The 22921-nt window shown below is 53.0% G+C and overlaps 9 protein-coding genes across 9 annotated transcripts in view; 4 read left to right on the top strand and 5 right to left on the bottom strand.

Moving 5' to 3' along the window:
* A1O3_08594 (myo-inositol-1-phosphate synthase) overlaps positions 1–1691 on the bottom strand; it is a gene marked incomplete at both ends in the record, with an annotated part of 1952 nt that extends 261 nt beyond the window's left edge. The window contains 2 exons of the mRNA XM_007738691.1: positions 166–928; positions 988–1691. Coding sequence (XP_007736881.1) covers positions 166–928; positions 988–1691 — 1467 coding nt within the window. The remainder of the gene's footprint in view (positions 1–165; positions 929–987) is intronic.
* A 2619-nt stretch (positions 1692–4310) lies between these two features.
* On the bottom strand, positions 4311–6080 carry A1O3_08593 (uncharacterized protein; the record flags this gene model as incomplete). Its single annotated transcript, XM_007738690.1, has 1 exon — positions 4311–6080. The coding sequence occupies one exon, from the start codon at positions 6078–6080 to the stop codon at positions 4311–4313; it is 1770 nt and encodes a 589-aa protein (XP_007736880.1).
* Positions 6081–8741: 2661 nt separating this feature from the next.
* A1O3_08592 (glutathione S-transferase) lies at positions 8742–9800 on the bottom strand (the record flags this gene model as incomplete). Its single annotated transcript, XM_007738689.1, has 1 exon — positions 8742–9800. The coding sequence occupies one exon, from the start codon at positions 9798–9800 to the stop codon at positions 8742–8744; it is 1059 nt and encodes a 352-aa protein (XP_007736879.1).
* Positions 9801–10180: 380 nt separating this feature from the next.
* A1O3_08591 (uncharacterized protein) lies at positions 10181–11401 on the bottom strand (the record flags this gene model as incomplete). The annotated part of the gene is made up of 1 exon (XM_007738688.1): positions 10181–11401. One exon carries the CDS (start codon positions 11399–11401, stop codon positions 10181–10183), a length of 1221 nt encoding a protein of 406 aa, XP_007736878.1.
* Positions 11402–12316: 915 nt separating this feature from the next.
* On the top strand, positions 12317–12580 carry A1O3_08590 (uncharacterized protein; the record flags this gene model as incomplete). Its single annotated transcript, XM_007738687.1, has 1 exon — positions 12317–12580. The coding sequence occupies one exon, from the start codon at positions 12317–12319 to the stop codon at positions 12578–12580; it is 264 nt and encodes an 87-aa protein (XP_007736877.1).
* Positions 12581–12995: 415 nt separating this feature from the next.
* A1O3_08589 (30S ribosomal protein S5) lies at positions 12996–13848 on the bottom strand (the record flags this gene model as incomplete). The annotated part of the gene is made up of 2 exons (XM_007738686.1): positions 12996–13511; positions 13576–13848. 2 exons carry the CDS (start codon positions 13846–13848, stop codon positions 12996–12998), a joined length of 789 nt encoding a protein of 262 aa, XP_007736876.1.
* A 692-nt stretch (positions 13849–14540) lies between these two features.
* A1O3_08588 (uncharacterized protein) lies at positions 14541–14955 on the top strand (the record flags this gene model as incomplete). The annotated part of the gene is made up of 2 exons (XM_007738685.1): positions 14541–14559; positions 14609–14955. The coding sequence occupies 2 exons, from the start codon at positions 14541–14543 to the stop codon at positions 14953–14955; spliced, it is 366 nt and encodes a 121-aa protein (XP_007736875.1).
* Positions 14956–15521: 566 nt separating this feature from the next.
* A1O3_08587 (translation initiation factor 4E) lies at positions 15522–16303 on the top strand (the record flags this gene model as incomplete). The annotated part of the gene is made up of 3 exons (XM_007738684.1): positions 15522–15668; positions 15718–15813; positions 15866–16303. 3 exons carry the CDS (start codon positions 15522–15524, stop codon positions 16301–16303), a joined length of 681 nt encoding a protein of 226 aa, XP_007736874.1.
* Positions 16304–17789: 1486 nt separating this feature from the next.
* On the top strand, positions 17790–20115 carry A1O3_08586 (uncharacterized protein; the record flags this gene model as incomplete). Its single annotated transcript, XM_007738683.1, has 4 exons — positions 17790–18243; positions 18302–18606; positions 18707–18821; positions 18872–20115. 4 exons carry the CDS (start codon positions 17790–17792, stop codon positions 20113–20115), a joined length of 2118 nt encoding a protein of 705 aa, XP_007736873.1.
* Positions 20116–22921: the final 2806 nt, after the last annotated feature.

Raw genomic sequence — 22921 nt, 5'->3', positions numbered from 1 at the left:
AGGAGAAGGAGAAGGAGAAGGAGAAGGAGAAGGAGAAGGAGAAGGAGGAGGAGAAGGAGAAGGAGGAGAAGGAGAAGGAGAAGGAGAACGACGACGACGACGACGATCTATGGTGTGCGACAATGGGCTTTAGGATATGCGGAGTCGGGGTATTGCTTTTCTTACCTTCAACATGTAACTGAGAACACTGAGCACACTGTGGAACCCCTTATACTCGGCAGCTGATTCCGTCTTCCACTGAATACGGGTCATGATCTCGGCCAGAAGCACGAGATCGATGATCAGTGGTGAGGCCAGCAGCGAATCTTCGCAGACATTGAAGATGCTGATGGTCTGGTGACCGCCCATGAAGATTTCGGCATAGTATTCGTCCAAGGCACGCTTGTTGTCTCCAACCGCCGGCATGTACTTGATGACGACGGTGTGGTCGGGATGCTCGTCCTTCTCGTACAGCACCGTGTTGGCGGCAACCATGTCGTCGACCACATTGGACTTGGAGATCTCCTTGGAGCGGAATTGCTTCTGCGAGCTCAAGTTCTTACCGTCGTTGTTGCCGAGATGGTTGTAGCTGGCAATCGAGGTCAACTTGATGCCGGCGTTGATCAGGAAATCCACCAAGGCCGACTTCATCTTGGTCTGACCCGACTTAAAGTCGTCGCCGCCGATGAACGAACCGTGCTTCTCAGCCAGGTCGATCGCACCGGGGACGAAGGTATTCTGGGGAGAGCCGTTGATGAACGGGGTGTTTTCAAGAATACAGGCCACGGCGAAGACGGTCGATGGCGACACTTCCTCGTGTCCTTGTTCAATGGCCTTGAGCAAGTTCTCGGCAGTGTCGTTGACCCCCGGGATGATGTCGGCATAGCGCTCGGTGTTGGCGGTCCAAAGCACAATGACCTTGTCGAGATTGTTCTGGGCCTTGAAGGTCCTGGATCAATTGGTCAGCCGCGTCACACTGCATGTCGTCCGTTACACCCAAAGTCATACCTGATGTCTTTTCTCAGCTGTTCCACGTGAGCCGTGCTCGCCTTGCTACCTGGGATGACGTTGTCTGCACGATCTTCCTGATTCGCGGCGATGAAGTCAGGGTAGTAGATGCTGGGCAGAGGCTTCATGAGTGCCATCTCCTTGTACACCTGGGCCTTCAAGGTGGGTTCCAGCACCTGGGCACGGTCCATGGACGCGGCAATGTTCAGGCTGCTGATGTCCCAACCACCGATGACAATGTCGTTGGGATGAACCATGGGCAAAACATCGTGGAAAGGAACATTGACTTCCTCGCTGGTTTCGGCGTCGGTGCCCAGTTTGATGGTCGATCCCATGACCACGGAGCCGTAGTAGTTGGCGGCACGAGGACCTTCGCGAGTGTCCCAGACGAGCTTACGCCGATTGGCAATGATGCCAGCCGTGACCGTGGAGCCGTTGTTGCCGCCCCAGCCCACCAACATCATACCGACCTTGGGAACTTTGCGATCGACCTTGAAGTCGTACACGGTTTCCTTGGGCACGGCCGTAAACTTGCCCTCGGCCGCTTTGGTGACGGCGGTGGTGTGGTAGACATATTTGCTCTTGATGTGGTCGTCGGTGTAGACCACGTTGGGAGAGCTGACGGTGAAGAGCTCCTGGTGCGATGGAGCTGACTCGGGAGCACTATACCCGTTCGTGGAGCCGGTTTCTGCGTGAGGAGCCATGTTGTCGACTACTGAAGATTGGCCAAAAGATTGACTTTGAGAAATTGAGCGAGAGCGGTTCTAATAAGCGGCCAATTTATCTGGTTTTGGCGTAATCTGCAGCTCCTCCTGCACGGGCAGAGCAGCGGCTACAGTTGAACGGGTGGTGCGACCTGAACAGAATCGATATGTCAGATATCATGTTGCCGGACAGCCAAAAGTGGTTGTGATCGAGGCCAGCAGGGACGAAATCAAGCATCAAGCAACGGCAATGGAAGGCAGAATGCACCATGCACCAGACGGCGGTCGACTGCATTCAAAATCGAGGCCGACTGCCGGCCACGATGCGCGGGTACACGCCTGGTACATTGTTGATGTACTCGTACATGACCAGGGGATAGATCAATGCAGGTACCAGTTATTGGGCGGGTTCATGGTGACCAGGGAGGGGGGGTTTTAAGGAGAGGGGCAGAAAGACGGTGGTACCGGGGGTACATACGAGTTCAGCTGATTGGAAAACGTCTTGACGGTGGTGACGGATCACTCGGAAGTGATCCAGCTGTATAGATGGGGGGGGAGGAAAGATCACGGCCGGGCAGTGATCTGGCTTGGATTGCGAGCAAAGGTTGGAACTCTTGATTGTGGTTTGAACGCTTGAGGTAGAGACTGTGAGAAGTGTGAGAGCGGAAACTGCAGAGCTTTATGAGATGTTGAGCGAGGTGATTAGCATGTTTTCGTCGATCAGGGCGTGGAGAAGGGACGGGTTGGTGGAGCAAACCTGAGTCATGACTGTTTGTAGCTTAGTTCAGGTCTAGTGAGTCTAGTACTGCTCGGCTATTCTTGATCAGGGAGCCAAGTCTCTCGGCACTGGATCAACAGCCTGCAATTGGCCATCTGTGGCCATTACGGGTACCTGCCAGCGACTTGTGGGGACTGTTTCTGCAGCTGACTAGCTGCTTCAGGCATGAGCCCAGGCTGCCGTCCACACCGCCCGAGGCCCTCAACACTCCCAGTACAAAACGGAAATCCAGCCTGTTGGTCCATCAACCACGAAAGCCTCCTATACCGTGGCTCCAGAGGTATCCGTAGGTACTCCGTCTACCGCACACCGCACACCGTGCTCCGTACCTGGGTCCACCGGCATAACGACAACGCGTTACTCCTGATCCTGCCTCCTGCCTCTTGCTATCCTGTTCACGTTGTTTATTCTTCAGCCCCGCTGCAGCCGTCCTGGCAATTCCTCTCACGCGCAAACCGGGCCCTGACCAAGACTGACTCGCCCAGACAGACACAGACACACAGACACAGACGCGGCGTAGCTAATCAACTCGCTCTGGCGGTGTAGAAGACTCCAGACAATCTCTCCATGGCGGCCGAATATTTCCGCAGCCGTATTCTGTCATTGGCCCAGTGCGCACCTTTCAATGGACCCCTGGGGCTTGAATTGAGCAGGCAACAAACAACGCACAAGTCGGTAGGAAAGGGACGGAGTATGGAGTACAGAGTATCCGTTCTCCGTATCTCGAGATCTCCATACCTCACGTACCAATTTGCTAACATAAATGCCAAACTTGATGTGTAGTTGAACGTGTAGTTGAACGACTGGAAGAAGCTGCGCAGGCGACTCCACTGTGCTAATCGATAAGACAAGACGCCCACCAAGCCTGAGCCCTGAGCTGTGCCCCTCGTTTGGCCAGCAAACTGCGCACTGCGCTGCCTTGTGCTCCATCCTGCCTGCACCTGCACGGCGCATTTCTTTTCTCGTGTACATGACAGATGTACTCTGTAGACCAGCTGGACGTCTATCTGCCATCTGGCCAGCAGCTGCATGAGACCATGCTGCAAAGCCAACCAATGTGTTCGCCTCACGGTCCGAATTCAATCCGCATCTTTCAAGCGTCCTGTGCTCCATCACATTCCGGCCTCAAACCCATCCCGCGTCGCTCCGAATCAGGTCTTGATATCCGGTACATCTCTCTTATGAATGGTGTATTTGCTCCTCCCTGGACCATACGACGCATCTTCAGCCCCGTTGCAAACTGGCATCCTGGTCCATAGTCTCACAAAATGGCAGCCGCCCAACGGCTACGATCCCGATCCTGCCTCTCGTCGCTTGCATGCCACACGGTGATCGCTGCGACCTAGTTGCACAAAGAGATATCGTAGCAGTCGATTCGCATTGGCCCGACCGCTCGCTTGACTGGGGAACACAACACATGAATGTGCCTCGCTGCTACGTGGGTCTCATACGCTGTCATCTGCAAGCGTCCCATGATTATCAAGTCTAGAGATCCAACACGGCTCACGTCGCGTACAATGGCAACCCTGATTGGGAATATACATTAGGTGTATAGGTTGGTCCAGTGGACCAAGTCTGACGAACCTAGTTGATACAATAAATAGGTCTGGCCTAAGTCAAGAAGCACAGCCTGAGCTTGATGTCGACCGAATCCAAGGACTCTGCTGGCTCAATCCTTGTTCAGCCAAGGCCCAAACTTCAGGACGGCGTAAACGTTGACAACGTCGTCTCTCCCACGGCTCTGCCGGCGCCTGTCCGACCAAACCGGAAGAAACAAACCTCCTGTAGCTCCGCTGCAACAATACCTCACCATGCTTCCAATATCAAGCGCTGTCGTGAAACTAGGTCATAGTCATTAGTCTGGTGGTTCTTCGCTCCGGGAAATTCCTGCCCCGTAGAAGCCCATGATCTCCACTGCTGATATACTCTCGGATCAAGGGACTGGGTCGACTCGGAGCGTTGTCCCTGGATTTGGGCATGCTCGCCATTCGAAACGCGTCTCGTTCGCAGTACACATTTCCCGACAGCTCAAAGTAATCGTGGTCGAGGCGGATCTTGCAAGTCGTGCATTTCAAGCACTCCGCATGATGTTTTTCTTTGCCGCGGCCCGCTACATTGGCTGTCTCCATGTACAGACCTTCAATTCCCTTCCCACAGGTAGCGCATAATGAGTTCTCCAATTCATGGTAATGATACGCGCAATAAGGTTGGTCATTATGCACGTAGAATTCTGCCGTGGGAAAAATGCTCTGGCACGTTTGGCACACGAAGCATTCTTTGTGATACCGACCCGTCAGCCGACCGTCTGCGCTCGACACCGATTTCTGTGTCACGAGAATCACCTGCGAACATCCACGACAGACACCCTTGTTCGGCGTCGCGCCTTTGCTCTTCGGGGGCAGAGCTGTTTTCGGCTCTTGGGTTGGAGTCGCGCTGATTGGTGGCCCGACGGGGGCTGACTGAAGAGCATGGACTACTTCATTCGCGCCACGCCTTAGATCTGGGATTGGTGATAGATGCCCTTGCTGAAAAAGAGGATCAGTCGGCGAATCGGGACACGTCTGGGCGCGTCCCGGTCTCAATGGCGCCGGCATTTCCGCGTCCAAGTGCTGTAGTAGATTGGATACTGATGAGTCGAATGATTTCACCGCTAAGGACTCTGTATGGGGGGAGCTGGATCTTGAACTCGTTGCACGCTCAGAGAACCCGACCGAAGCATAAGAAGATGCCGAATCGATGGAAGTGCGTTGGATAGACTCGATGGCCTCGCTCGCTTTATGTTCGGGCTCAGGAACGGTTGTGATCGGGTCAGAGGCTTCTGGTGGTTCGACTTCTCGCGGAAATGCTAGCGGAGACTGAAACGGCTCTTCTCCGCCGGTCGGCTCAACCAACATGATTGGAGTGGGGTTCGGAGCAGGTGCTATCCCCTCAAGCGCTTTCAGAGATTCTTCATGGCTCGCCAAAGGGGTGGGTGATGTCGTACGTGGAGGAGGAAGAGGAGATGGTTCTGCAATGAGGAAGGATTGATCACTCCGTGCGCTCGGAAAACCTTGGTTTGCAAACTGATTTTCGTAGACGTCAGGTTCGTCGCTCAAAGCCTGTCGGACGACTTCACGTCGGGAAGTCACAGATTGAGACCGACGGCGTCCAAAGAGTCGTCCAAACCCTTTCGACAAAACGCCGGCTGACGAAGGTTGAGGTGTAGTAGGAGACCTGAGCTTGGTAAAAGACGGAAACTGATCGTGTACGAGTGGTGGGGGTCTTTTCGACTTGTACGCTGGCTCAGTCTCTACCCTGGATTTCGCCTCTAGAGGTAAATGTGCGAGAGTAGTTTCGGTCGATACAGCGCTAGCGTTCGCCGTGCCACCGAAATCGAATGCACTCAGTGTGTGATCGGCCCGGGCATCTTGCTGATGTTGCGGTTCCGTGTACGATCTCGACAGCTGAGGCGACGATGTCGTCCCGGCGACTGGCTCAACTTCCAGAGGCGATTTTGCAGAGGGTTGCTCCTCAGGAGCCTTGGGGCCCTGTACCTCGGGTGCGCTGTCGACACTCTTGTTGCTCGTTGAGTGACTGCTGCTGGTTGAAGGGCTGGTCGGGCGAGACTTCATATCTTTTTGCTTGTAGCTCCTGTTCTCGGCCAGGTTCTGTGATGACCCTGCTCTTGTAAGGGGGGCTGGCCTACTGTCCTGACGCGGCAGCCTGGGTGCATTTCGGGATCTAGAGCGCTGCGTGTCGCTGCCTAGAGTGGCGCTTTTGTCGCGCCGTCGGGTCGTTGGTGCCCTCGATGGCAGAGGGAAGGGAGGAAAGGCGCAGTCAAGATTTGTCAACTCTGGTGATGGAGGTCGCCGCGGCCCTGGAACCGAACCTTTGCGACTGGGTGGCCACGGAGACCTGGATCCGGACGATGCGCTGACAGGAGACACCATGGAGCTATGTTGGCTGCTGGCAGGGGTGAGTTCGCCTTGGAAAACTGGGGGTCGAACTGTGAATACTGTCAATACTGAACCCAGGGAGATGGAGGCTTCCACGTACATGCCGCGGCAGGGTCAATCCTCGGTAGCAACGGTCGTTGCGACCGGATGATTTTCGAGCTGTTTGATGAGTCTGTTCGAGGCGGAGGTGGCGGTCTGGTTGAAGCTGGGTTTCCTGTTAGTGTGTCGTCCTTCTTTGCGAATAGCTTTCCGTATATCTACCAGATGCTGAGCTTTTGGAGGTTGCGCATTGATGGTTGCTCATAGCAGCCATCTCAATATCCTCGCCACAATCTGAGCATTTGATGACAGGCAAAAATCCTGTATTCCTTGCGGTTGCTTCCATGCTTCCTTAAGATCCTCCTACATATGACAACACTCCTTCTCTGAAGCACGTTCCAGGGCATCCATCCGAACTGGGAGGTGTGTGTAGAACCGTGAGATCGACGGTCGAGGGAGAGCGTATTGAGTTGTCTAGGGTTGAATAGATCTTGTTAAGACAAGTCAAATGCCTCGCTAGAAAGCGATCATAGGACCAAAGACCAGTATCGAATGGCCAGCAAGTGACCAGGGTATGTTAAAATGCTTTCGAACAGACGAGATGAATCAAGGACATATCTCGCAATAGGGAAAGGTCGTGTAAGCGCCGGAGAGGTTCATTGTTCAAGCGCCGTGCATAGCATCTGCCGACTAGAGACGTTGTTTGGCCGGGGTAGGAGATGAGGCTTCAGGAAGTTCGAGACTAAGCTCGGACCAGGGTACTTGAATGTGATGAGGGGGAACCGGCGTCGATCAAAGGCCCTGCTAAGGCTCTGCTAAGGCTCATTTAGCTGCTATATCAACCAGGGCAAGTGGACTCTAGCAAGCCAGTGAAATTGCTCGAGTGATAAAAGAAGCATACGGACAGACGTCTGACAGCGCTCTTGGACAGAGTTTGTTGTTTATTTTCATCATGGTCCCTGCTTTTGGCATGTAGGGAACGGTGCTAGGCTCAACGTCTGGAGGCACGAGTGCCCTGCCCGGTCAGCTCACAGCCAGACCATTTTTTCCAGGTATTGTTAAGCCTGCTTCTTCGCTATCACGGTGCAATCTCAGCACCCACCTGACGGTTGCATCGGGACGTTGGATAAGGGCACAAGACTGGAGTATTCCGGTCGAGGAAGAGGAAAGGTGCGGTGGGCATTGGTTGCCGGCCCATGTTTGCGTCGTCATCCTTGAGGGTCAATCAAGTAGCTGTATGAGGACTAGAGTCGCAGCCATGGTCAGCCACGTTCCCTTCGGTCGAGCATGGACGAGCGCTTTGATGTGAAAGGAGGCTGACCGAGGACGCCGAGGGCGTCTGTAGCCGTGGGCTAGCCCTGGATAGGTCTGGCTGTGGGTGGAAGCCTGCGCAGCAGTCCACCTTTGGCCAGGGGCCATCAAATGCCACTTTCGTTACCACTGGCCAGGCTTTTCTCCGACTGGCATGAAATTCCACGCAGGGATACCTAATCTTCCAGTGGGTGGATTCTGAGACTAGGACGGGGTACGGAGTACGGATACTTCGTATTCTGGTACTCTCTTTTGACAAGCACAGCCACCAGCGCCGGACCGAGAGCCAAGGTCATCGCGCCCAGACGTGAAGCTTCAATTTTAAAACCACCGCAGAGATCGATTCGCACTGGTGACTTTGTCTACAGAGTAGAGTATCCGTAGAGAGATAACAGGGAGCAGCTTCTGCCAGTTAGGAGGGTCTGAGGGAACATTCACGAAGGCCATGTCCTGTTAGTCAGGTACCTAAGTACCCGTAGTTTTGCTTTAGTTGATTAGATTGTTTCTTTCACCGACAATAATTGGCCGGCCTTTGACACCCTGGGTTTTACTCGACTCCAGAGTCCTCCCAATGGCCATGTTGTTTAAAAATGCCCTAATGCTTCGTTGCATGCTTCTCGTTTTCTGCTTCGACAGAGTAGGGGCTAGCGAGAAGGCGAATGATTTCGAGAACTTCACCGCCACGCCGCCGCAGTTGGACCCAGCAGTACTCCGTAAAGATAAGACACCCTCCTCAGCGTCCTCTCCATCTCCACTCATCATGGTCGTCTCTGAGACCGGCGAACCGGATCTGCAATCAACATACGGAGTACGCCCTCACAAAGACCCACGCAGTACAGTACCTAGGTACGGAGTACAGGTACGTATGTAATATCATGCGCACTAACAAGGTATCTGGTGATTTAGTTTGAGTCGGTGAATCCAAACGACTCTGGACGGTGGACAGCCCCGGCCTGGGCATGATTTATGATCCAAGTCGAGCTCGGTTCAGTGATGCAGTTGCTTTTCCAACTCCAGCACTTCTGGCATTGCGACACCGCCGACCGGCACTCTGCTCAAATCAGGCTCATACCCTTCCTCGACATCCGGATAGGGGCCTCTCGGAGTGATTGCCTGGGGATTGATGTCGTGATGGCTCTTGGTATAATTCTCCTTGATATGCTTGAGGTCGGTCGTTTCCTGGAATCCCTCGACGTTCCAGTACAGATGCTTCAAGTAGTTGTTCAGCTGTGGATAATCGTGCCGAACCGTGCCTAGATTACACTTGAAATGCTGAACGTACACGGTATCGAACCGGATCAGCGTCGCGTAGGCTCTGATGTCTAGTTCCGTCAAGCAATCGCCCAGAATGTACGGCCCACCGTTCTCTGCCACCATCTTCTCCAGTTTATTCAGCGCCGCGAACACAGGCAGGACGTTCTTGTCATACGCTTCTTGTGAATGTGCAAACCCAGCCTTGTACACGCCCGTGTTAAGTTCCCGTTGCATCCACTCACTGACCTCGTCGATCTGTTGTCTCAGGTGCTCGGGATAGAGTGTCACTCGCGCGTCCTCGGCAGGCAAGAGCGGATTGAAGGCCGTCTGCAAATCTCTGAGCAGCTCTGCGCTCTCATTGTTGACAATCGTCCCGGTCTCGCGATCCCAGAGAACAGGAACGCTGTACCGGCCTTTGTACTCCGGATCCGCTTTGAAATAGACCTCATGCATGCATTTGCTGCCAAAGAGCCGGTCCACCGTGGCCCCGGCATACTCGTCGTTCGTCTTGGGGAACTGCCAGCCCGGCCAGCCCGTCTCGTCGCCCTTCGGGTACGGTTTAACCACGGAGACGTCAATCAATTCGGTAAGACCCTTGAGGTGCCGCACCAGGTTCACCCTGTGAGCGAAAGGGCAAAATAGGCCAATATACAGGTGATATCGACCTTTTTGCGGGGGAAACGGTCCATCAGGAGTGATTTTGCCATGCCACGACTGAGCACTTCCGGAAAGATGCGCGGCGACCGTGCTTGGAAGCGGGCGGCGAGGTGCGGAATCCGAGGTCGAACTCATCGGGTTGCAATCAACGAGCTTTCAAGACCACTGGTAGATACGAAGAAGGTGCGGCGAATACTTGCAGACGCTCATCTAATCTCGCACCGCTGTTGTCAAGTTTGTTCATTGTAGGATTACTCGATTACTAAATCAAGACTCCGCAATCCCGCCGCCTGACGTCAAATTGGCTTGAGTACGTGGTAGGTAGGTAGTAATGGTTGCTCTTGTTCTCTCATATTACAAGTACAGCCACCGTCGGCCAGCATGGTGCACAGATGCATCAAGACCACTGCCTGCTGGTAATAATTCATAGAACAGTTAATGCAGTGGAATGAACTCCGAAAGAAGATGCAGAGCTCGCCATCCTCTGCCCGCGGGCAAATATGTTTCCCCCAGGCTTATTGCTTCTTCGCATCAGCCTTGGCTTTCTCCTTCAACTTCTGGCCTTCTTCAACCTTCTGCGACAGAACCTTTTGGACGTCCTCTATTGCGCTTTTGACCAGCTTTTCCGCCTCCTGTCCGTGCTTCTGACTCAGCTCTTGCAATTGCTGCAGCTTGGGGCCGAGTTCCTTGCCTCCAGGTATCATATGGAGGAATTGTTCGATGCCACCGCTAGCACTGCCACCCGAGACTTTGTTGGCTTGCTCCTTGACGAATGATTGGAGGTCGTCTGTTTTCCCCGACTTGCTTGCCTCTTGTACCTTCTGCCATAGCTGGCCGAGGTCGCCTTGGAGGAGCTTTTCCTTGTTGCTCTCGAGCAGCTCTTTCAATTGTGGCTGCTTGTCCAGAAGTGGCTTGGCTTGCTCGATCCCCTTCTGCCACGCTTGATCACCGTACTGCTTCAGCTCTTGCGTCTTCTCTTGCACCAAACTCTGTAGCTTAGTCGCCGTCTCCACGCTCACTCCCCCCTTCAAGATATCTCGGACCTGCTGCCACGTCTCGTCAACCTTCTGTTTAGCTTCGGGCCCGTAATGCTCGCCCATTTGCTTCAGTTGTTGAAGATTCCCACCGACTTTATCCTTCAATTCGGGGTGGTTATCAAGGATATCGTCAGCGGCGTCCGAGGCCAGACTTGCGATACGGCCGAAGCACTTTTGCAGTACATCCCAGGCCCTGCTGACGGCTTCGACGCTGAACCCGGCTTTTGTCACATCTTTCAATTCTCCATGTGTTTCATTGATGATTTTGTCCACTTCCTTTCCGTGCTTTTCCCGCACCTTGTCGAGATCATCAAAAGCAGAGTCTACGTACTTTGATGCTCCGGGGATCATCTTCGTGTAACTATTCACGGTCTCGCGTAGCCACTGGATAGCTTCGTTGGGAGCAGGAGCCGACTGCGTTGTTTTTTGGAAGGCATTGTCAACGTAGGATTTGGCTGCATGGACATTGTTCAAGACAGTTTTCGCACCCGACAACTGATACCACAGGTAGCCTCCCAACAGCGCGACAGCTCCGCCAGCTATTCCACCTATAAGAGCAGGGGATGAGGCCGAAGATGTGTCTTTGGGTGCTGAGGTGGACTGGAATCGGAGACTGCGAGGTTGTCGGGGTCGAATTGGTTGCCGGACTCTCAAGACGCGTGTGGACCGTATGGCCGCCCTCGGAGTGTTCGTCAACATGGTTGCGGATGAGATTGATGTAGACAGGAGGGGAAGGGAGCAGAGAGAAGTAAGGCAGAAAGAGCGGTCTATTCAACTCAGTTTGACTATAAAGGAAGTGTTGCGCAGCAGGTGAGGCAAGTAGAGACGAGGAAGGTGTTTATGAATGGACATGAATTGAAGCTCTCCTGAGCTTGCACATCGAGAAGACAATGACGCAGGGCTCCCTCACTTGAAGCTTCATCAGACGGTGACGATCTGTCATTGGCACGGCATCTAGAAAACACCTCCAGGCTGGAGTGTCACTGCCACGGGACGTCATGGTCCACCAGCCTCAGAGCGTATGTACGTCACACGCACCCAGGCGTCACCAGCGTGGAAGAGAGTTACCTAAGGAGTTTTGGCATTGCCAACCCGGTTGTGGCGTCGACCCGATACCTAACCTGGCTTGCATTGGAGATGGATGAAGAGGAAGATGAGACCGGGGATGGAGCACTCTGAGCTGGGCACCCAAGAGCTGCCCCAGATCAGCTAATAGTGAAGATCCGGGATATGCAAGCGGCTCCGAGAATCTGACTGTATAGACCTGCATCTCCAACGTCATCTCCATGTCCGACAGAGTGGACGACCTATACTTTTTTATCTTGTAACACCAAATTCTCACCACATCCTCCATTTACACGGCCCAGTATTGTTTCAATTCCCTTTTCGGCTTGTTTGCATTCAACAATGATTTCCAAAGCAACCGTACAGGTGCTTCGAAGCGCCGTTTCTTCTTATGGCTCAGTTGCGACTTTTTCACAACGCCGCGCCTTCCTCCTGCATCATCGACCATCGACCCGACCCGTCACCGTACAGTACCCGACACTGAGACCAACATCTGCATTTCATACATCCTCATGTTGCCAAGCACAATCGCCTACTGCTGATGCTTTGATGGAAAATTTGAACGATCTGTACGCGACCGCGAAAGACGAATTCGAGATTGCTGCAGAAGAAACGGAGAAAAAGACAGTGTACGCAGCTGAAGACCGTGAGGCAGCGCAAGAAGCTTTAAAGACGCTGAAGGAAGCTTTTGAAAAGGCAGTCAAGGAGAGCCATCCAGAAGTCGGCAAAGAAGTCCAAAGTCGAGTAGGCCAAAGGATTAGAGAGTTGGAAAATGCAGTCAAGGCTGTGGAAGAGATGGCACTGCAAGATTAGTAGGCCAGACCTTCTTCGGCAATAATGTGATACCCATCGATGCATGTATAGCGATGATTCACATATCAAGGGCGTCGGAGCGGGACCGTCCTGCTTGCCGTCCGAATTTTCTGGCGGTGATGCTTTAGATACCGGGAAGGATATACTACGCGGTTGCCTCCGGGACGATTTGCGACTGGCACGCCTAAACAGCTTCGTTATAGAGGCCGAATTATACTGAAACGAGTCGGTAGAGCAGAGCAGAGCACCGCACAGAGGCCACTAAAAGAGGGTAGACCGAACATACAATCGAAGCAGATTCAATCGTGGAATTCTCAAGTACAGACGTGTCTTTTTCGTCCATACACCATGCACAGCGTTTTCCCTCGTCGCCAGAAAATGCAACGGGCTAACCTGATTGCCAGTTGCCTGTCGTCTAGTATCTCTTGCCTTCTCTCAACACGTCACCATACTCCTCCAACGGGCTGCGGATGAGCTTGTTCTCCTTCCACAGATTGGGTGTCAGGAAGCCGTACGAGTTGCTCACAGCGACGAAGGTAGCCTTCAAAGTATTTTCCAGCGTCTTTGTGCTTCCAGCAGAGGAAGAGTACGCATCCTGGACACCAGCAAGCTGCAACAGTCTCTTGACAGCGGGGGAGGCGACGAGGCCGGTTCCTCGGGGCGCAGGAATCAATCGAACTGTAACAGAGCCACACTTTCCAGACTCCTTGGTGGGCAGAGAGTGAGGTTCACCAAGGTTGGTACCCCAGTAGCCTCGTCGGACGGGTAGGACAGAGAGTTTGGCAATGATGATGGCAGCACGAATGGCGGTCGCGACTTCTTTGGACGTCTTGATACCGAGACCGACGTGACCCTCACTGTCACCGATGACCACAATGGCCTTGAATCGAGTTCGCTGACCGGCTCGGGTTTGCTTCTGGACGGGTTTGATCTGGAAAACAAGCCTGTCAGAAACCCGTGGTTCTTGGATGATGCTGGTCAAGGGGACATCTCACCTTCATCACTTCATCCTTCAGCTTGGGCAGGAAGAAATCGACAATCTGGTATTCCTTGATAGGGAGCGAGTGGAGGTAGATTTGTTCCATGCTCTGGATTTTCCCAGCCTTTACCAGACGACCCAGCTTTGTGACCGGTTGCCACTCCTTCTCCTCTGATTTCGCACCTCCACGACGGCCACCTCGTCGACCTCGACCTCGATCTCCCCGGCCTCTGTCTCCACGGCCCCGATCACCGAATCCACCACGTCCACGAGGAGCAGCGTCAGCCATGTTGTTATTGATAGCGCAGAATTTCAGTTGACAAGTGTGCGCTGCGCCAGTTACGATGTGGTGTTTCAGCGACGAAGTGGTTGTGCCCTGACCCAAAACGGAGCGAACGCAGCGTTTGGCGAAATCTACTGCCAAGGACGAAAACCCTAAGACCAGGACTGATTGGGAAATTTACAGTGGAGCTCGGAGTTTAGGCCTAATAAGGAAGGTTTGACGAGGCCTCCAAGGCGCGGAGTCGAGCGACCGCATCAGCCAATGCCAGTCCTGCCAGCACGTAACATGGCGATGACGCAGATCATTTGGAGGCCCCTGGATTTGGGCGACACCGTATCTGTGCTATTAGGCCTACTCAAGTAAAAAGCAATTTACCTTGATAGCACATTACTATGCCATATCTATGCTACAATAGCAGCACTTGGGCCGTAAACTGAAAGAAAAAAGGCAACATGTTGAAGTGGTATGTGTTGTGCTCTCCATATTCTGTTCCAATGCTCATCATTTCAGGTATCAGGCAAAGCTTGCGAAGAGACCGCTTTTGACGCAGGCTGTCACCACCGCAGTATGTTTTCTCCCATTCTGTCTAAGCCACTGATTGACTCGAGAAGGTTCTCTTCGGTGCCGGCGATACCCTCGCGCAACAAGCAGTCGAGCGTAGAGGTTGGAAGAACCATGATACGGCGCGAACAGGTCGAATGGCCTTGTATGGTGGCCGTAGGTTTGCACCTCTCTTTTCCTCGACACCGTGTGCTGACCCGGACAGTCATTTTCGGACCAGCGGCCACCCAGTGGTATTCCTTCTTGCAGAAATACATCCACGTGCGGTCACAAAACGCAACAATCGCCGCGCGAGTTTTGGCGGATCAAGTAGTCTTTGCTCCGTGCAATATGGCCCTTTTCCTGTCCAGCATGTCAATCATGGAAGGCAGTGATCCGAAAGAAAAGCTTGAAAAGACTTATCTGCCTGGGCTGAAGGCGAACTGGGTATTATGGCCGGCGGTCCAGGCGGTGAACTTCAAGCTAGTACCGTTGGAGCATCGAGTTCTGGTGGTAAACATTGTTAGTCTTGGTTGGAATTGCTTCCTGAGTTGGCTGAATAGTTCCAAGTGAACTCTCGCCTGGATGGTACCAATGTACTCCGTACTAGGTACATGGAGGGCTGGAGCGTTGCATTCACGGTTTTGAATCGACCGGCTACGGAAAGACATAGTAGAATCGAGGCATCGCTCGACGGCAGACAATGCAAATATGAGCAGTAACCAGTATTTTGCCCGTGAAGTTTAAAAAGGTAGAAGAGACGACTGAATTCCGAGAAGAACCGCAGACGAGGATGCGATCACACATGAATGACGCTAACCGCTTTCAGATGTGTGCCGCGCTCTGGGACTGAGAGATTCTTGCGGCAGTCTCGACAAACGAATTTCCTGATTGCCTTGCCGCTGTTTGTCTTTCCATTTCATTGCACTTGAGTTGAGTGAAGACTCGCTCTTGCCAGCTAGCCAAGCGGAACTGGGCAATTCACTTTACCGTGATCCAACCGCCTTTGCCACAAACTCCTTCCATTCAACAAATCTTCACCTCTTTCGCAACCATCAAAATTGCACCAGATATCATTGCACATCACCTTCAACGTGAAAATCACAAGTCTAGTTTGAGCTTGTACATACAACCCCACAATGGCTGAAGTTGAGACGCCTCAGCCCGTGCCTGGCCCAGTCTCCGACGAAAACGCCGCACCCTCTTCGGACGAGATCAAGACTGTTTTCCACGACGTGAACAACTTCAACGTCAAACACCCTCTTCTCAACAGCTGGAGCCTTTGGGTAGGTCATGGCCCTCTTGATGCCTGATCTCGTCTAATTCGCTCTCTAGTTCACCAAGCCGCCTTCATCGAAAGGAGACAACTGGAACGACCTTCTGAAGGAGGTAATCACATTTGACACAGTGGAAGAGTTCTGGGGAGTTTATGTGTGTCCAACCGAGCTTGCTCTCACTCAGAAAAATAGCTAACAGTCAGCAGAATAATATTACGGCATGTTCTGACCTCAGTCACAAATCCGACTACCATCTATTCAAGAAGGGTGTCCGACCAGAATGGGAAGATCCTCAAAACAAACACGGAGGCAGGTGGTCGTACACCTTCAAGGACAAGAAGGCGATCAATAACATCGACGAGCTATGGCTCCACACGCAGCTTGCAGCAATTGGCGAAACCCTTGAAGACGAAGGAGACAATGAGATCATGGGGGTCGTTGTCAATGTGAGAAAGACATTCTACAGAATTGGATTGTGGACTCGAACCACAGGAAAAGGTGGCAGTAAGGACACATTGATGAAGATTGGCCAACGGTTCAAGGAGGTTCTGCAAATCCCCGCCAGTGAATACGTCGACTTTTCTGGTCATACCGATGCAGCGCACGCCGGCAGCACGAGGGCAAAGACAAAGTATACTGTGTGAGAGGTCCCAGGCCGAATGTTGTGGGTGGACTTTTCCGAGCATGGAGTATTCATTGCTTATGGCTACTATGGCTCGCTTGGGCGGGAGTCCGGTTTCAGTGGCGTCTATCAAGAGACGAAAAATAAAAGTCTCAAATGATGAAAGGGAATACGCAAGATTCTCCATTACCAACATAACAGCAAGTAGGGCGCTTTCAGCCCTATCGGAATATGACACTCTCGAGAATTTAGCCACACCTTCTTTGCAAGGGTGGAACATTGGTCGATGAATGCATCATCAAAGCATCTCCTACAAAAGCTTGCGAATGGAACGTGGATTTACACCTGTCTGGCGGGCTTGATGATTGTGTGGTTGCGCCAATTGTAAAGCAGCCATGGTACTAGTTATTTTCCATGCTGTCCTGGGGTGGCAATTGACTGATGAGGGGTCTCAGGGGCGGCATCATAGAAGTATTTAAAGCTGGCTTTTCCTGCCTCCGCTACGTTGACATTGTTCATTCCTTTTTTTATTTAAATGCCGACACTGCTGTTTAGTATGATCAGCCACAGATGGCGCTGCTCTCTCAAGCACCCGACTCGAACCCCAGCACTCGAGTCGCCAAGTTGACACACCCAGTGATAGTATGGAGCCATGACTCCCATTTTATCATTCGATCAACCTGACTGGGCTTGATAGATGCTCCTTACTTGTGGTGGTGGTTCTGCGGTCGCGACGTAGTCACCTGATGCGGCTCCATCACCTTGTCGCCGGCCAGTATCGACAAGCCGAGGGTGCAGGTGCCTATCACCATTCAAGTTGCAGCTGACCTGTCAACGAGCAGTTGGTTGGCTTAGCTGTGTTTGCTCGGAACAATGTGACTGGATGATATCGACCGGTGAAGAAGCCCTGTAAATAGTCAAATCGTGTCATCGGGCCTACTGCAGTGTCGGCAGCTGCATGCACCCTGCCTCTTTGTGTCACTCAGTGGAAGGCAATGTCAAGCCAATCCTGCTCATGCCTCTGCTCTCGCAAGCTTGCACCGCCCTGACACACCATCACTCTTCGATTGCACTGCAAAGTTCACCGTCTTTGCACGGCCCAAGCTCATGCCTTTCTGGTGAAGGATGGCACAACGCTTCCCATCACCCGCCCCCCACTTGGGTAGCAAACAGATGCGACCTGCATCTTGGAAACATGAACAAAGCCAGATGATGTGGAAAGTCTCCTTCTTACTTCAATGTGGTTGCATGTGATATCTTCAAACTGTGGTTCTCGGCTGCCTTCATAAAGTCCGCCTGGAGACGCCTTGTCGCCTTATCCCCCTCTTCCCTTCGACATTCCACCTCTTGTCCAAACCACCTTATCGAGGTTTGGGTTGCCCTTATCCTTTCAGGCATCCAGCTGCCTTCTACCACCGAACGGGCACATTGTGTCCTGGCGTCCGATTACTAGGTCAGGCCATTGATCCGATTAACGTCCAGCCTCCAGCCTCTTGCCTCTTTGCAGCATGGGGCGGCGCCCTCGCCAGAGTGGCCATCTTCAGGGCCAATTTCCCCTCCGTAGAGTGGCTCCCAATCAGGCTCGGCTGCCCTCGTCTTTGCCTCAGCGCGCTTCGAATCTCGAACCTCTGCTCGAAAATCCGAATCAGCTACCCTATCGGCCACCTGGGTTGCCTCAGACGTCCGTCACCCCTCCTACCGACAAGTTGCCAGCGTCTATCAGCCCTGTCAGCGCCCGTTCTACTTTGTCCCACGGCAGCGGTGCGAACTCGGCTGCGACAACCAGCTACACCTCGGCTCTCGCATATGCTCGCCGTTTGTCGCCTGATGCAGACACCCCTACGAGCTCGGTTATATCCAGCCTCCAGAGCGTCCACGAAACCAGCCATGTCGACGGATGGCCCCGGCCTGCCCGACCTGTTGTATCGGACCGTCTGTCGGATACCGGTATACAGATGACAGGTAAGCCCTCTTGAACGAGTTATGAAATCAATGGCGAGCTCTGACTCGTGTCTAACAGAAGATGTTGTGGGCATCGGCGTCCCTACCTCGGTTAATTATCCGCAAGATTATCTTCAGCCACCTCAGTTTGTGTCTCCTAGAGGCCTATCACCGGGTGAGCATCAGAGATACCCGCACAAGACCGAGCCATGGAGTACCTTGCCATTTCGTCACGAAGATCACTGGTTCAATGGGGACATGGATACTGCCAGGGTCGGGACAATGGACTGTATCTCGGCGAGTACACATTCACAGTCAGGGCAAGAAAAGGGCGGCCGTCGAAAAGGGCCCCTGTCCAGGGAAGGGAGACAACAAGCGAGTGATGTACGAAGGAAAGGTGCATGTCTTCGCTGCAACATCATGAGGGAGAAGGTGACGCATCATCCTGCACTGCTGTTTTTGGGCAACCTGCTAATGTGAACAGTGTGATACCCAATTACCTTGTACCAATTGCTTGACCAAGGAGCGGCGTAAGATTCCAAAGCAGTGTATCCAAGCCCGGTTCGACTGGAAAGGGTGCAAATCGATGCTGTTTCCCGGTAGGAATGATTCTCTCCCATCAGGGTCCATGCACTGACCCAAGATACAGAAGAAATCACTTGTCGATTGCAGAAGGAAAACCTTGCTCGCTATCTCTCCAACGCTACGTTCATATACTCGGCCCGACCAAAGTTTCAGGTCCCCTTGGAGCTCAACGTTGGATCACCGCTGTATGTGACGGTCAAAGAGTTCTGCCCTTTGCACCTGGCCCTCCGGCATGCACATGTGCCGATCGAGAATGCGGATGGTTCCAAGTCATACACAAAGTGCCAGGTGTGGAGTCCACCGATCATCATGTTCATAAAGGACAGCAGGGATCTGGAACGGCAAGTCAAACTTGTACGGCAGCGCATCGTGGCCATGTTCGCGCAAGTCCTGGATGACCCGCAAAGATGGAGGGACTGGACGGTCAAATACTTCCCGCATCGCGCCGATGACTTTCAAACCACCATTCTAGAGCATATCGGACTCTATTACCGCAAAGACATCAAGGAGCATGCTGTTATCAAGACGGCATTGAGCCTACTGTGGTTCATGTATCTCTTGTGGAATAAGTTTACAGTACCTACTGCAGCCGTCCCGCAGCTAGAAGAGCACATCGATTCTCGACGACCGGTTTGGGCACCTCAGGACATTCATGTGATCCCCGACACCATCAATCGGTTTCTCAAAGCCATTATCATGCCAATGGCGATGAAGGCTGCCCGGAAAATCACGGCGACGCTGCATGATATGCTGTTCCAAATGTCCGTCACCCAGAAGCAGTCGACCGCTCGGACAGATATTGCGCTTTGCCTGGCGTTTGTACTTCTGATGTTTGTGGGCCAAATGCAGGCGGCGTTGGTGCTGCTGGCCGACACTCCAGCCAGCGAGACCGGCATGAAGTATTCGTTCGAAGAAGCCGAGACCAAGATTCGCGCGATCGAGCAGTCGGTGAACGAGTATTTGTTGTCGTTCCACAAATTTACGTTAAGCAGAAGATCATTACCCAAGTCTACGGGAAAGCCAGGACCCAGGGGGCACAAGAACCACGACAACGCCCACTCTATGGGCGAAATCCACGCCCAAGAATTCGGCCTGGTGGGCCGACTACGACGGGAAGTTGAGCAGGAATACGGTGAGCGTGGAATTTCCGAATTGAGGGAGATGCTTATGGCTGATATCGCGGCAGATCAGGAACGACCGGAGGAGCTGGAGTTGGGCAAGATCGATTTCCGGACGTTTCCACGTACCAACGTGGCGCGGCTGTGTTGGAAGCTGTTTCTCAATGTCGAGGACGGTGAAGGCTGCTAGTCACTTGGACCTGCATATTGCGTGCCCAGGGGGAGTGGAAGCACGTTGACTAGGTACTCTCGGAATGGGAGTCGGCTGATGACATGACCACCACATACTCCGTACAGGGAGACAATATAGATAGGCATTATTAGCTTTCTCGACGACAGGGAATGGTGCAGTGTATTAGCCCCTAAGCCTTTGGCCCCCAGCTTCAATGCAGCTGGAAGTCATCTGATCCGTGCTCTTCGCGTCTTTGGTATTCTCAGCGTCCAACCATGCTTCGACCACACCTGCAGAGCACCCGGTAGGAAAGAACATGACCAGGATGTTGCGGGCTTTCTTCACGCTACTCCGTACTCCGTTCTCCGTATTGCGTAGTCCCTAGACGTCCACGTGTCATATGCACCCAGGGTAGGAGGTGGGCTCGAGGTCATTGACCTCCTATCGTGTCAAGGTCACTGGTAGACGAAGCCGGGGGAGACGGAAATGTTCAATGCTCCGTCACCCTATGGATAGTTAGTTGGAAAGATAGAGATAACCGGCCCCGACGGTGTGCGGGTTGAGCGGCACCACCTGAGTGTGATTGCAACATCAAACCTTGTGTGTATCTCCATCATCACCGCTAATGGAACCAGGGCACTTGGTACACTGCATGACTAGCATGCAACTTGAAGGGGGGAAAGACGCCCGTTGATGGGAGCACGGTGTGATGCAGTTGGTGAGATGAGAGAGCTCGCACGGCAAGAGAATGGAGATGACGTCCGTTGCTGCCATGTACTTGCAGTAGCGGGGTCCTTAGAGCGCACCTCTGCCTGCGCTGAGTCTGCCAACTTTCAGGCTCCCAGGGATCCCTCCCACCTGCGTTTAACCTCCTTTGTTCCCTTCCCCCTTCCCCCTTCTTCCATTCTCCAATCTCCATTCTGTGTTCTGCGATCTCCTCTCACCTCACCCATCCACCGCCTAATAATATCTCCTCCCGTCTCCCTGGTCTCCCCGGTCTCCCCTTGCTCGCCCCCTATCTCGCCCTCCACCCTGTCACACCTGGCTCCATCTTACTTCCGACAAGGTTGTTCTAGGGCGCTTCTAGAAGAATGCCTAATGCGGGACCAAGCCACACGCCGTCACTCCACTACACCCGTGTGTGTTCGTCAGCCTGTGCGCACCAGGACCACCATGCTCACCATGCGAAGCCAGTCTGCCTGACCGAGCTATCGTTCTGGCAAAATCACACTTGGCCGCCTTTGCTAGAGCCTTGACTGCTCCATCTCTTGGCTTGGGCATACAGGGCTGTGTCAGTCGCCCTTCCTACAGCACCTGTCGTGGTGAGTCAGAAGCAGAATCTCAATCTCAGGCTTCGAACCCAAACGATCACCAAGGCGCTCAGGTTTCGGGTACCCATTCTCTCGGTCTGTGGACACCTTCAGCCTTGTCAAATCAACCTTGCAAAGCTTCCTATTCTCTTCAGTCTGCTTGTTTCGTGCAAGGCGCAGCCAACAGGCCAAGCTCTAGCGCACCAGGAAGATTCCCGTGGCGCAAACAATACACAGTCTGATCCGTCTCGTACCCATGGCTGCTTCATGTCTCTGTGCGTCCCCTGTCATGGCCTAACAGCATTGCCGCCAACCACACCATCCTCTCTCAATCTGGTCAACCTTCTCCACCATGGGTCATGTCCTTACTGGTGACGAAGGCTTGTACCTGCGCACAACTCGCTTGCATAGCAGATAAGCCCCGTCCAGCCCGGCTCGAATTTGGCTTTATGAACTTCCGCCGTACCACCCTCCCCAAGACCAACGTCAGTGACTTCCACCTGCAACCTCCCACTTGTGTCCACTCCTTGAACATCTGTTTGTTCTTACTGTTCGCGGGTTGTCGGTTCCTCCGGTATTGGATTCGAGTTGCTTTGGTTGGGTCGTCAGGATTGAAGAGTCAAGAGGCAGATCAACAGACGCCTTGTCTTGCGTGGCCTGGTTGCCCTCTGACTTTTGGTCAATTGGACTGTTTGCCGATCTCCCTCATTCCCTGATCCCTCCCTGGTCCCCTAGGCTTTCCCGTGAAGCGTGACCACTTCGCTCGCCACCTACCTCGCCTCACCCTTAGACCTTGTTTTGCCTCAAGGCAAAGTACACATCCTCCTAAGCCACCCTGTCTGAATGTATAAATGTTTTCACTCTTTCCCTTCTTTGTTTCCCTGTGTCATCGACAATAACCCTGAGTCTATCGTTGTTCGCTGTCTCTCACAATACTTGCACTCGCACGCTACAAAACGACATAGAGAATCTCAACATAGCACGTCAAGCTACATTAACAACATCACCGTGGACCAAGACGTCGGCCAAACAGACCATGACTTACAACAGCAGACCTAGTCGACCAACTCGGCCTCAGCCCGGTCCAGCACGACCAGTTGGCCGTGAGTACTTTACTCTTCATCTTGTTATTATCGTTGTCGTTATTATCTATGTGACTGATACTGACTGATATCACTGGATCTAGCTTGTTCCTGAGGTGTACAGGTGGCAAATTCTGGCCGAGTCTACCCCTATGAAGGAAAGGATGTGGGGGACAGGGAGGGAGATAGTACAAGGAGGAGACAAAGGATCAAAAGGTACGCTCTAGGAATTTCAAAGACAAGTTCGAGCCGCCTACGTCAAGGAGTATATGCTGACGGCCCGGCTAGACGTCTGACGAAACGACCTCAAAAGCCAACAGTCGAACCACCGATATCCGATGCAAATGCTCCTGATTCGACCATGTGGCAGCTGGACATTGCCATCTCTCTACCGGGTCACCTCCGAAAGATCTCGCTCACCTACTTCGTCAC

Source organism: Capronia epimyces (assembly GCF_000585565.1).
Source record: "Capronia epimyces CBS 606.96 chromosome Unknown aczIQ-supercont1.8, whole genome shotgun sequence".
Taxonomy (NCBI): Eukaryota; Fungi; Ascomycota; class Eurotiomycetes; order Chaetothyriales; family Herpotrichiellaceae; genus Capronia; species Capronia epimyces.
The sequence above is the reverse complement of the archived record's forward strand: the minus strand, read 5'-3'. Positions and strand labels throughout refer to the sequence as shown.